Source organism: Hyposmocoma kahamanoa, unplaced genomic scaffold, assembly GCF_003589595.1.
Source record: "Hyposmocoma kahamanoa isolate Upper Pololo Valley unplaced genomic scaffold, ASM358959v1 76, whole genome shotgun sequence".
Lineage (NCBI taxonomy): Eukaryota > Metazoa > Arthropoda > Insecta > Lepidoptera > Cosmopterigidae > Hyposmocoma > Hyposmocoma kahamanoa.
In genome coordinates this window covers 5,824,812-5,839,525 of record NW_020653900.1, presented here as the reverse complement: position 1 = coordinate 5,839,525, position 14,714 = coordinate 5,824,812, and the positions used below count along the sequence as shown (strand labels likewise).

Genomic DNA, 14,714 nt, shown 5'->3' with positions numbered 1-14,714 from the left:
TACAGAATACAAATTTTAAAATTATAACACCATCGAGGTCTAGCTGTTTAAGAATTGCTATGCACATAGAGCCAGTTAGTTTGAATTTTGATAGTGAAATTTTTTAACCTCTGGATATGTGTAAAGAGAGTCTTAAAATATTAGATTCTAGATGTGAGTAACGTGCATGTTTCAATCAATTTATTTGTAATTTTAATAATGTTGTATATTAACAGAAAAAAATAAACTTTGAAAGTACCTGAAAATAGAATAGGTAAACAAGAACACCGCACGTAACAACGCACAATCACATAGATATTTCTGTGCTTTGTGCGTTGCACCGCATGCACGTGCCGAGCGATTTCGTATCTGTTAACCCATTGGGTAAGAGGGTTAATCGTATTTGTTAACCCATTGGGCATGTGAGTTAATGGTTTTTTTATAGCAAACTTTCAATTATTTTTTGCTAAAGTTCTTTGTTGTGACGGAACGACCATGTCGTGCGCCTGGTGGGAAGCGACACGCCTGTCCATAACAGTTGCAGTGCTACTCAGAGATTTAAACCACAAAGATCTAAGGGGCTCTGGTTACTGTGAGGCATAAGTTGACAAGTCCCATGTGTGTGTAATTTCACCATATCGGCGATCAATGCTTTACTTTGCTATTATTTAGATGGGCCTCAGAAAAAAATAGTATATTTACTTTGTGATTATACTGGGATGCAATTATGTTCTTGTTGATGCCATACAGTATCGTAAAAAAGCGTTGAAATTATTTCTCTACGCCAATTAAATTTAATCTGTTTTAGATTTTTTGTCCGTTGTCTTAACATCGCAATTAGTCAGACCAATGATGAAAAGCTTTGCTTGATATCTCGTGATATAAATTGCGGATTTGCGTAGATTTGTTTGTTTGCATTGTTTTTTTTGTGAGCGGATGGGATGACTCTTTTGGAAGGTGCTTTTTATGAATTCAAGTTTTCAACAGTTTAAAATGGTGGTCTTTTACGATGCTTAACACTTCCGGAAAATATTTTATGAACGCAACTTTTCAACAATTTAAACAGTAGCTTTTTTATGAGGGACTACTCTTCTAGAAGATATTTTTATGAGGTCAAGTTTTCAACAAATTTAAACAGTGTTTTTTTTCTGAGGGATGACTTTTCTAGAAGATATTTTTACGAAGTGAAATTTTCAATAACTCAAATGGTGTTTTTTGTAAGGGATATCTCTTCTGGAAGCTATGCTTGTTCTTTTGTGACGGATTTTTTTTCGAAGATGCTTTTTAGGAGTTTCAATTTTCAACAGTTTAAATAGTATATTATTCTTTAATAAGGCATGACTCTTTTAGAAGATGCTTCTTATTATTCACAGATTAACCAGTATTCTTTTGTGAGTGTTTGACAGATAAACTAAGGAAAACTATAACAGACGTGAAAGATGAGATATTTGAACTTTGAGTATAACAGAGTTTGTATCGCCTTCAAGTAAATCCCCAGATAGACTGAAGGATCCACGCCGACCCATGACATGTACCTATGCGATTACATCGAATCCTAACGGATTCTGTGTAATACTCGCGAATTTGAAATAAGATATTTTTTGCTCTTTAATACTAAGTAGATAACGTAAATATAACAAATTGTTCAGGAATAAAATCAAGTTTACGAATCAATGTGTCGCAATCGCGAAAACCTAGGAACTTGATATATTCAGCAATGTATAGGGGAATCAACAAACGTTGATGTAAAAAATATATATGTAGGTTTTTATGTATTAGTGGTGTAAGGATAGATCATGAACTAAACATAATAATTCATATCGAGATGGGCGAAAATCTATAAGTTTGTACGTAATAAAATACTTAAAAGAACATGAAATCATAAATAATAACACACTCATAGCGCTACACTAGGGAAACCTTGTGTCGCGGGTGCTATGGGCATACACACATAGATAACCACATATTGCTCCCGGCCACCGAGGCAGTTGAATCATCAACGTGATCTCGTTATATGTCCCACTGCTAGCTTGCCTGGCTTAATGCGGGTTGGGGTCTTCACGCGTTTTCAATAGTTGTGAACTTTCTTAGACGTGTAAGTTTTCAGCAAGTTTTCGTTCACCGTTAGTGAGAGGTATTGCTTTTAAATATATACTCGGAATATATAAATTATAAAAAAAGATAATAGAGTAATATATAGTTAAGTTGAAAAGGTTTCTTTTGCTATTTCCTGCATGCGGTGTTTACCTGTAATATTAGCTGTGCATTTAATTTAAAACCACAAATCAATATGCCTACTATTTAAGTCATAATGTAATAGCTGTTGGTGGAAATTAGTATGTGTCGACATATGCATTCGAACCGTCGCCTTCGTAATTGAAAAGCGAATTTCTTCTAATATTTTACTCTAGCTCTTTATTGCCACGTAAGCAAATAAAAATCGTAAACAAAATCTTGTTTGAAATATTTTAAAGCTAATTGTATTTGTTTCATGTTTTTTAACATTACAAATATTGTGTTTTTAGGTTTTCGCGATTTCTACCAATACTGTTGTTTAACTGGCAGCTGTTAGACATCTTCAAGGGTGATGTAATTCTTTTTTTTAACTTAAATGGACTTGGTTTTGATCTATCTAGACCTGGAGCAAAGATAGGGTCTACGATGGCATGAGCCATCGAGTATATAACCACAAATAGAGACGAAATAAGGGTCATCCATCCTTGGCGACTCATTAGGCAAATGGGCCTTACCTATATCATTTTTAAATATCAACTCTCGTTTGCACTGAAATCACATATTAAAAAGGTGATAACGCCCGTAAATTGTTTCGAATTCGGACTGGCCAATCGGAGAGCAATTGTCACCGTAATGATATGGCAGAATAGTTTTTAAACAAATTAAATGACATTTCGTTTCTATTTCTGGTTATATACTCGATGGCACGAACTCACCCAAAAAATGCCTGTTCAGTCGCACCTTAAAGATGCTTGGATTGTATGTGTTCAGAAATACAGTCGCAGGCAGGGCATTCCATTCCTCTCTGTACGCCTGAAGGGAATATTGACCAAGTAGGGATGTTAGCCCGCCGTACGTCTGGATGTCCAATGGTAAACGAGGGCGGGCGTAATGAGCTGATGGAGTTCATGTGCATACGCACCGAAGTGTACTCTGTAGAAAACCGACAGCCTGGCAACTTTGCGCCGGTGTACTAAACTATGAAGTTTAGGTTCGAGTTTATCGTCGTCAATAAGTCGTCTTGGCTCTACACACATTCAACAGCCTCTAGTTAATATTTCGCTGAGCCATCCCACAGGTGACTACAATTCTACATGCAAGATCAGATTTGCGCTTTGTACAGAATTAAAAGCTGACGAGGCGAGTAATATCGCTTCATCTTATTACGAATGACCCGCTTTTTGGCAATTCTAAGCAGTGACGCTCATCCGTGTCGCCAATTGGACAGTACAAGAAAAGCGTGATAAATTCATCAAAAATTTCCTTTTAATTTAAATTGCTAGTATTGTTAGTGTATAGAAGATCATTGGTTGGCATGCTATACTGTTATAGAGTTTCCTTGTTCGACGTCTTATCTAATGTATACCTTATTACAAAAGAATTTCTTTACTTGTTTTAAGTCGGCTGAACACATTCAAATCTTCTGAAAAAAGTTTTAAAAAGCTTTTTGTTTTAAATAATGGAATATAAACAAGGAGGCTGATTTTATATTCCTAATTTAAATTTCGTTTTTATTGTCTCTGTAAACTTTCTGGAAGCTGCTGTTTGTTTAATTCCTCCGTAAAAAATAAGGTTCGTTGTAGACTCTATGACGCAGGTTGGTAATTAAAAAAGAGAAACAAATTGTTACTGTGCATTTTATAAAGTTAGCAAACATTTCAATTAAACGTCGCGGAAAAGGTTAAATGTTGTATTTATTTTATAAATAAAAATCTCTCTCTTTAAGCAAAATTTTAACATAACTCTACTCAAACTTCTTTTTACTCATTTAGGTATTTGTTTTCTCATAATTAAAAATGCGTCAATTATTAAACCATTACCCTACCTGGACTTCCTATGTACTAACTAAATTTAGACTGCAATACTTCTTTTATTAGCTTTACAAATCGTTCTGTTTGCAAATACCCTTTTAAAGCTGCCTTTACGATTCAACACGGCGAAACCAACTCGTAAAAAAGGACTGAATCATTCCACTTAACTTTTGATTGGAGAATTTAAACCCATGTATTATAGCACAACAAATCTTTCAGTCTGTAATAACCTTTAAAGGTGCCTAATAGGTACAAGAACATGAAAGTGGAAATTAGAGTCGTAAAGAGAAAGTTATTGTGGGTTTAGATTATTTTTTTAGTACCCGAGGTCATGATGTCATTGAGTGAGGTCATTTTTAACTTTTTTGCGCTAAGTATTACTAATATGCGGTTAAAAAGAGAAGGAGCAAGAGAGAGAGAGAGCAACAAAAGAAAATGAAAGCTATTTTATATTATTTATTTAGGACAACCAAAACGTTGTTCACTTCTCCTTTTGTTTTTCATTATTTGTTTAGGACGGTATTATCGTTCAGATATGTCACCGTCATATGCGGCAACACTAAAATTTTACAGGCCAGGCATAGCCAGTTTAAGTACGTAATTTGGATATGGGGTGGCGGAAATCCTGATGCGTATTTTAATTACATATGTTTTTCATTCCGGAATATATTGGCTCAAGATCTCACCTCTATAACATGCTTGTTAGAAAGGGTCAGACTAGGGAGCGAGGGTACAACAAAAGAATCACGTCTCTATAGATAGGAATACTGTATTCGACTACTAACTTCCGAGTGGTGCGTGTGGAACGCAGCGCAAACCCAACAACTTCACTTAATATCTACATCCCATGCTCGTCGCTACTGTTAGAAGAAGTCACATTGGGGAGCGGGGGGTACACCAAAAGAAGCTAGTCTCTATAAATTGAATTCCTATATTCAACTACCAACTTCCGAGTGGTCCGTGTGGGAACGCTGTGCACACGCAACTACTTCAATATCTACATCTCATCATCATCATAGAACTGTACTCAATGCTCAAGTCAGGATTTGAGCAGACTTGAGTATGATTTCAAGCACTGGAATACGACCCTTAGAGTGTCCCACTGTTTGGGGGGCACATTAAAAGAAATACGTCGCTCTAGATCGAATTCTGTATTTGACTACCAACTTCCGAGAGTCCGTGTGGAACGCTGCGCACACGCAACTACTTCAATATCTACATCCCATTCCCGTCCGTGTGTAACGCTGCGCACACGCAACAACTTCATTTAATATCTACAATACTCCATTATTCATACAACATATATGTTTTGTTATAGACATACATACATATTCATGTTTCTCAGATTGGTGATGGTTAGAGGTGGGCGTTTAAACGAAAAGCACTTAAAAAAAGTTTGCTTTTTATAATAAGCACATAAACACGCTTTTTATTTTAAGCGTAAGTATTGAACAATTGTATACTCAACAATTTCATTTTTTACAACATTTATACCGACATTTATATTTCCTAAACAAATTAATTCATCAATGTGAATAATAATTTTATAAATGAATCTCGTGTTATATAAATAAAGTTAACTCAAAACCTGTAGTGGTCTACTCTTGCTTTTCGCTATCAACACAACGTTGCAAACTTTTTTTTAACATGAAAGTCTATGCGCTTAAAAGTTTTTCTAAACGTTTTTTTAAGCTTGAAAATAAAAAGCGTCTATGTGAAAAGTGTTTAAAAAAACACGCTTTTTTAAAAAAGCTACGACGTTTATACGTTTAAAAATAAATAGTTTTTCCCATCTCTAGTGATGAAACCTTTGTGTCAAATAACCGAATTCGTTTAAAAGAACGTGTCATGGGCAAGATCGAAAAAATTTTTCTTTGTATTCGATGTTTCACATAAAATAATTGTATATCATAGTAGTAAAACATCCTAATAATCAATAAACTTAATATTATTATCACAATTCAACCTTTTCAATGTGGTTTCAATGAGTGAAGAAAGAAGAAATATGAACACACGTTAAAAGTGTCCAGGGATCAAGCAATGTTTTTGCTAATTACTGAAAATCCGGTTTTTTTTATTGAATTTTGTGATTGTTTGATTGAAAGTGATTTTTTTGATCATATTCGTTTACAATTGATTTTAAATTATAAAATTGAAATTAAAAACATCCATAGGTGCTAAAAAATAATTTAAAAAAACCTGACTTAACCAGAAATTGGCTAAAACGTTCTAGATCCTTAGACACTTTTGATTTGTGTGTATTAATTATTCTATGCTATCTATAGGACCGTGTTCGGTCATGGCGACCACTTCGACTCCTAGTTGAATGTTAAGTACTACTTTCTGTCTACATTAAACAGTTTTTGGATCCAAATCGTGTATATTTGGTTTTTTTTTTTCAAACAAACCAACGTTTCGGGCCACGGCCACGGCTAATTGAAGAGTCACGGTTTGTTAAAAAAATTAAATGCACACGATTCAGAGCGGAAAAATAGTTTAAAAAGCTATCTATAAACTTTGTGAAATTAATAATAATAATAATAACGCACACACTCATAACCCCGCAGTAGAGAAACCCTGTATCGCGGGTGCCATGAGCATACGCATAGACAACCACAAATGACACCCAAATTCACGAAAGAAAAATGTGATCGAAATTGGTTCATAAATGACAGAGTAATCGCGTAGCATACGCACAAAATTAGAGTAAGTGAGAAATGAATAGAGTAAGTGAGAAATGAGAACCTCCTTCTTTTTTGAAGTCGGTTAAAAAAATGAGTAAAAGGCATCTTAAGTTAATATTTAGGTAGGTCATCTACACAAAACGTATCGTACATTCACATCACTTGTGAACGGTCTCCAACCACTAAAATAACGAATTCACGGAACTAGTGATTTCAAACAATATTTATAATAATTTTGAGCGCTGCCTTAAATGATGGGATTCCTGTGAGTGAGATTACAAACAACGTCTTATTTTTTATAAATTAGGGACATGCAACTGCTGGATGTTGACTGAATTGTCTGCGCCACCGGACAAAAGGGCGAACCGAAACCTCTTAACCCGTAGTATAATGAATTAAGTAGCAAGCCCGAGGGCGCCCAGGTGGGCTCGGACTCTGGAAGCTAATGGACTTTTCCGGCAGAAAGATGTGGAACATTGGAATATTAAAAAGAAAAATCTCGGCTACTAGGAATAATGGCACAACTATAGGATAAATACCACGCTAACATACCACGGCTGGTATGTTAGCGTCTTTTCACTGCCATGACTTCCTAAACGATCTAGTAATTATTTCTATGTAAAGTAGCTGTAGAGCTCCATAAGAAAGAGTTCATCCAGGGAAGTACTACCACCTTACCTATTTCTGCCGCCAAGCAGTTATGTGAGTATTACTGCGTTTCGGATTTAGAGGGCAAGGGTGCTGGTGAAATTACAGGCACATGTGACTTGTCAACTTATGCCACAGGGTGACAGGTAAGGGCGCAGTGGCACTACAAAACGGATAGGCGTGTTGCTTACTACCAGGTGCACGATTTGTTCGTCCTGTCACTTTGTAACATAAAAAAGAAAACAAAGAATAAAACGTTGTTCTGTTCAATACTTTTGTCTTTCTCGATGTTTCCATTGTTTTTGTTAATTTTCTCTGTGAACTTTCCTCCCGAGACTAAGTTCACGTTTTCTTTTATTTCCCAGACTTTCAGTGCTCGTGGAACTGCACAATCTCAGTTTTCTTCGAAAGTGGTAATGGCGCACGGTAGCCTTGTAAAAGGAAAAAAATACTTTAATACAGAGAGCAAAAATATCTCTGACTCGCAGACGACATCTTCTAAGATCCTAACAATGCCATTTAAAGGCAAATAATACGTATATTCCTACACATCTTTTTTTATGACACCAAGTAATAGGACGAACAAGTCGTGCACCTGGTGGTAGGTAATGGTATTATTATTATTGTTTAAATCGTAAAGATCTGAGGGACACTGCCACTGCGCCCTAAATCCTGAAACACAAATTGTCAACTCCCGTGTGTATGTAATTCTTTACACCGGGACGGTTGCTTCAGCTGTACCAAGCAAGTCCGGTAGTGCATGGAGTACTGCTGCCACCTTTGTGATGGCTCTACTACATACCAACTGGCCACTTTGGATTCAATTGATAACCGTACCAAGAGGCTTATAGGTGACTCGGAATTAGTGGAGGCGAAGCTGCAGAGCCTTGAACACCGCCGTAAAGTTGCCTGCTTATCGGTATTTTATAGGATATATCACGGAGAGTGTGCGATTGAATGACACGATTTAATTCCGCCTTCCTCTTTTCATCACCGGGGGACTAGGCGTAGGTTTGGGTTCCACCCCTATGTTATGGATATTGCAAAGATTCGCACAAAGCGTGATGCTTCCACATTTATATGGCGAACGGCTAATGAGAGGAATTTCCTGCCTGCAGACTTGTTCTCTGAACGTTATAACTTGGGCCTTTTCAAGGCGAGAGTGAATAGGCATTATTTAGGTGTGTATGCTCCATCGTCGACCTCATCTTCACTTTCCATCAGGTGAGATAGAGGTCAAGTGCGCACTTATCTATAAAAAAAAATCACCACGATTCTTACCTTTAAAAATTGGAATGCAGTAATGCTCACATTACTACTTGGCGGCGGGAATAGGTAAGGTGACACGGTGAGTACGTTACCTACTGGACGAACTCTTCCACAAGGAACTCTACTGCTACTATCCTAACACATATTTTTTACGACCGCAACTCGCATAGACGCTCGCATAGACCCGAGGTACGTAAGGAGGTACGTAAAGTTAGGTTATAAGTAGGTACTTATAACCTAACCTTTCTTTAGGACATTTTCAATTTAACCGTTATAAGTTCGTCTTGTTCAGCCCTTACCAACTTGTCCGCTCACATCTATTTCGTCAATCTTCTTTCATTAATTCTTTCTACATAGAAAAGTCACGAGGCGAATAATATGTAGGAATTGCTTTTCTCAATAAAACGAGGAAATTTTTTACATTTTAAAAACATCGTAGGAAATGTAAAGAATTCCTTATTTCAAATTATTCACAATGTTGTACCATCTACACAGCCGCACTGCTAGTGACACTCCAATGAAATTTTTCCGGCATTCAGCCAAAGAAATATACAATCTCCTACCAACCGCATACTTAGACTTTTATAAAGTTCACCCTTTGAGTTACATTTCAAATCGAGTTAAAATACGACAACAAATGAATAACGCTATATTTTTTTTATAAAATTCCACCCATTTATTTGGGTAGGTAACGGTTCTTCATACAGCCTCTCCATATAGCTACATTTTTAGGTTTCGAAGCCTGAATGTGAAAACAGTTTCTAAACCAGTCTTTGTTCTGAACGGAATATTACCCTAAAAAGACTTTATTTCATTTCAAAGGGGCAAGTTTAGAACGACAACTTTAATTATACATCTAGTAGGGATAGTATAATTTACATACGTACTAGTTTTGTGGAATGTAGTGTTTTGACTTAATTGGAGTGGTGTAGGATTGTACGAACGGTATTATAATAATACCCTGAGAGGGTTCATTTGTGTGAAGCGCTTATTTTTGTATTGGTCATGCAGCACTAAAATAATTATGTTGACAGCGCGATCTGTACATTGATTGCGGGCGAGTCTTGTTCTCTGATTTCTTTTATTTTAAATGCTTCATGCATAAGCAGCTTAAACTTAAAATAATCATACGTAAGCAGCTTAAACTTGCAATAAATCGCGCTGTTTATTTCAAGTACACTACATGTAAACAGGGTACCCGTACAGCCCTTTACACCGAGTGTACGTTCCACCTAGATCGTATACTCGTAGATGGAAGACCGTGTTTCGAATATTAATGTGTATCAATTTAAAAAAACAGGAATTCATTTTGACGAGAAACTCATCAATATTGATGGTGAGTAGATATAACATTTAGGTTCGCAAAGTCGTCGACATTTTTAGATATCAATTGCAGCAAATGTTGGGAAATTTTCGAAGAAGACGCGAAAATCAGTTGAAATCGGTTTGGAAAATAACAAGTAAAATGCTAAACTCATGATTAAACTTTCTCATACCTTAAATTACAAATTACCAATCGATATCGGAAGTAACACACTTATCTCGGTCACGAAATCAAGTTGTGTTGTTAAAACCAAACCAAGCAAATGTCGAGAGACTATATATTGCGCGTCACCTTATGCTTTGAAAAGTCTTTGAGCAATATCTTCACACTTTAGCTACAAGGTAGAAGCCATGATACTTACCGGGCTGTCTGTGGAAAACGGACATTACGGACAACAATGCTCGATATTACTCTGAGCGATCACAAGACCATTCCAAAACCAAAACAAGAGAGATCGTGATTAAAATAGTTGCGCACATGTGATGAAAGATCGTCCTGCAGATTACTGAAATGATCATCGTAAGGACACGAGAGGAGGACCACATAAGAATGCACAAACAGAGATGTGCGGCGTGTCACATTACCTACAATGAGAGATGAATGATAGTCCTGATATTAAAGATCATTTCAAAGAAATGGGCAGAATGCAAGTGATGGTTGGATGGCGAGATCACCAGAAGTGTAAGAAATTGAAGGAAGCCTACGGCCAGAAAGAGCAAGGCCAGAATCTTACAATGTACACAAGTGTTAAAACAATCACAGAAAAAAAAATCATAGATTACCAACATTGACTTACAATTATATGGACGTCGGGTCCGCGCTAAAAAGTGTCCGAACTTATAGGGCGTTAAAATCGTATACAGAGCGTCATTCACGCTCTAGTCTTCGTTTGTTCGACTGACAGCGAAGCAAGCAAAATTAGACAGTACTGCGATGACATTACAATTTAAATTCAACGTTTTAGCTTTTTCATATTCCTTGACATGTCACTACGTTTAAATAGGTTGACTTGGGACATTTTTTCGTGGTTTTTGTATTAGACCCGTCGTCCATTTATTTGTAAGTCAATGATTACCAAAGAATTAACACCAGAAATAACTACAATACTACAATTAAAAATATAAAGATAATAAAGTTAAAAAGATTATAAACACAGAAAGGTACAAAAAAAGATTTGTGGTAACTCCTGCGGTTCCCTACAGATATACAAATTAAAATTTACTTTATACGTTCACGTAATACAAATGTTATATTACTCCAGAGCTTTATACATAAGCAATTTCACGCAGTAGACTCTCCAATAACATCGAGTAATTTCAGCGTCAGATTAAAGCAGTTAGAGCACGACAACAGTGTACAATTACGTGAGTACTCGTAATCAGAACACTTTTATTAGTCTGTTAATTTTAGAATTACCACATACTATTACTTTATTAATAAAAGACAGCTAATGATATACAATTAGTAGAAATATCTTAAATACATATAGTTGAAAATCGAAAAGAAAGTACACTCTTTAAACCTGACATGACAACTTCCAAATTAAAGGTTTGTTTTGTAAACTAGGATGACTACTACCTCCTCAAAAGAATAGTGTAACCACGCCTAAAGAGGTCAAAGAAAAACTGCAGAGAACTGAATATCGTGTGTTATAGTGACAAGTCTGTAGCTCTCAAGTCCAGGACGAAAAAGTTACTCTAAGATATATTGCGTTGGCTTATGTCTATCTTGATTATGTCGCCGATTTCCCACGAGACGGTAAAACTGAGGTGAATTCGACACGGGTTGTTTGTTCATACGATATTTTATGAAGATGAAACTCACATTCGTTAGTTTAATATGCTAAATGAGAGACTCGAGACTTCGTAACTTTAGAGAAAAAGGAGCCATATTATTTATTTTCAGTAACAGTGACGGTATATCTTTTACTAAATTACGGAGGGCTCAAGAGCCAGCTTTTATGGCGTAAGTTTGATCTTGACTCTCGCTTATAATTTTTGAGTACTGGTCACTGTGGGATCTAACGTTATGAGACACAAAACATTTTTGGTACGATGGACATTTTAGAATACCTATTAGAATTTGTGTACCTGAAAGTCAAAACCTAAAGTATTTATTAAAAATATTAACCTTATGACAAAGCACGTCGATATCCAGTTCATTAGCGACGTCCTTAATAAGATCCATGAAGAGATCTGCTTCGTCGAGCTGCCGTTGCGCAGAACCGCTGGGAGATCGAGATCTCTGTAACAAGCAATATCATCGTTAGCGTCATCCAAAATACGTCCGTCCACCGGTGAATATAGCAACCCTGAATACCCCAAGCCACCCAAAAAAGTAATGAATGACTAACTTCGTGATCGATTGAATTTTTCATAGCTTCTGATCTTGGGATATTGGGTATTGCCTTTGGAATTGGTTATCTCTGATACCTACAGGATAGGGAGTCTTTAGTTTAAAACTAGGTAGACAGTTGATTTGCACATCAAAGACAATCATCAATGCCTTCGTGATTATATCCTTCACCACCATGTAAATCTATTATTACAGTTTGAAATATACAAATTTTATTCGCTTGTTACGACACGTTCGAAGTGACATATTTCCATACTATGAAGTTGGCTATTCTGTAACTATAAATAAATTCTGGTAAACAGCCAAATAGTCCACCTGTTACAAAGTGGTTACCTGTAAACGTTTACGACACCAAGGAAATGACTTCTTTGTTGCAAATGCGTGACCGGTCTTGAATCGTACAATCATAAGTCTTATATACCTGTAATTGCGCTGGCTTTTCCAATAATTGAACTCGAATCACAGTAATGTCGTTTTGCGTATAAGTTGATAGGTGGTGGTACTTGCCCAGACGACTTCCATAATTGTACCAGATGTAAAATTGAAGGTTAAGGTTGACTTTATATCAAATTTACACATATTTTTAAATACTTAAATGCTCACATGATTATCTCCTCCATTCAAAAACCTCAAGTACAATATCAAAATTGTATTTAATTGAATTACCAGCCCCAATAGAACTATTGGGGCTGGTAATAAAAACAATAATTGAAAACTGAGGTGAAAAATCTATTTGCGCCATGCCGTTGAAATTGAATACTCCTTTGTGTACTCATTCTGTCTTTTTTCATTGTGATTGAGGAGCAAAACGATTTCAAATTGATATTCATTTATTACCACATTATTGTGAACGATAAAATATGGGGAAAGCTTGTAATGCATTTACCGATAACTGCAGTGATTATTACACAAAGGACTGTGTACAATGATTGACTATCCTATGGTTCAGCGGTTTGCAATGTCGGCGCCAGATGAAGAGGGTCTGAAATCGATTAGAAAACGAACAGTTCTAGATTCATGCCGCTCCTACGTTTTGGCCAGTACCCGTGGAGCTAATTCTAGTTCTCTGGTACTCAATAAGTACAAGGAGTTTCCAAGTTCGAGGCCAGGTTTAATCTAATTCACATACTAAATTGTCAAATAGGTTTGTAGCTGCATACGTTATGTCCTCGACAAGTCCTCGGGTCGCGCAACTATATATTAGCGAAATAGCAATACATCTGTCTCGCTCTTGCAAATAATATAGGAAAATGAAAGGGTTCATTGGTTGATTGTGTATTTAACAGTTAGAGAGTATATATTCAGCGCTCTTAGATTAATATAATTATAGCGATATTTGCCAATAAATGTATTCTGGTTCTGGTCTCAACTACCACCGAATAAGAACACCTAAATTGGTGACCCGAAGGTCCTAAATAACATTCCTGGAATTCAATTAATCGAAATTGTGATTGTGTACTTTCATGCAAAATCAATTTTGAAATGTACGTTTTTATTGGTTGACTACAAAATTAATATGTCAGCGAAGTATGTAAAAAATAAGCTCTCTACACTCAATAGCCGCATTCAACCGTAAAATTTTGCATCAAAAGTTGAACGCAAAGTCGCCTCGTGTCATAAAAGGCCGAGAAAAATCCGGAATGGGCTGGAAATGAAACTGAAAAAAAAAAAACGGCTTACTCCACTTTTTCCGCTTTTGAAGTTACAAAATGGTGAGCAAACAATGACAGTATAATGGCGGCGGTAACACTAGATGTCGACGAGATGTTTGTTTTGAAAAGTGCAACTCGTTCTTTTGTAAAGAATTTTTTGATTAAACTGTAGAGCAAATTGTTTTGCATCTTCTATGATATATGGCTTTTTGTTTTATGACTTTGCTGGTGTCTGTTAACAAACCTAGTTTTTAGTAAACGTTGAAAAATTTTAAGATTTACTTCGAATACTTTTTTATATACCTCCTAGATATTAGGAAATCAAAAGTAAAGAAAATTAAGCATATTGAATCAACGCACAATATACCTAATATCTATTTATTTAAGATACATCGACATAATTCGGCAAATGCAGGCTGGTAACATTCGCGCGTTTGTATCGATGCAGTCGGGAGCTTGCATCGCTGCTTAAAATCGCGCGTGTGTATAAGGCCTAGTTCCCACTACGCCGGACCGGCGCCGGCGAATTCGCCGAGAAACCGGCAATCGCACTAGGTGTTCACGTTAGGCCGGATCTCGCAAGAAATCCGGAGACTAAAGTCCTCACCTCAGTCGAATTCAGATCACTGCGCACGATAGACGACGAAAATATGGTATTGTAGTGGTATTATAGAAGGCTTAACACAGTAAAAAGAAAAGATTGGGTACATCTTATATCACAGGAAAGATTTTTATTGGTGAGAAGTGACCAGTTAAA

At 36.3% G+C, this 14,714-nt stretch overlaps 1 protein-coding gene across 3 annotated transcripts in view; it reads right to left on the bottom strand.

The window, feature by feature from the left end:
* LOC113232498 (cGMP-specific 3',5'-cyclic phosphodiesterase-like) overlaps nt 1-14,714 on the bottom strand; it is a 190,105-nt gene that overhangs the window by 41,838 nt on the left and 133,553 nt on the right. For all 3 annotated transcript variants that reach the window (XM_026467246.1, XM_026467248.1, XM_026467247.1), the window contains exon 3: nt 12,081-12,194. In XM_026467246.1, the coding sequence (XP_026323031.1) occupies nt 12,081-12,194 (114 nt within the window). The remainder of the gene's footprint in view (nt 1-12,080; nt 12,195-14,714) is intronic.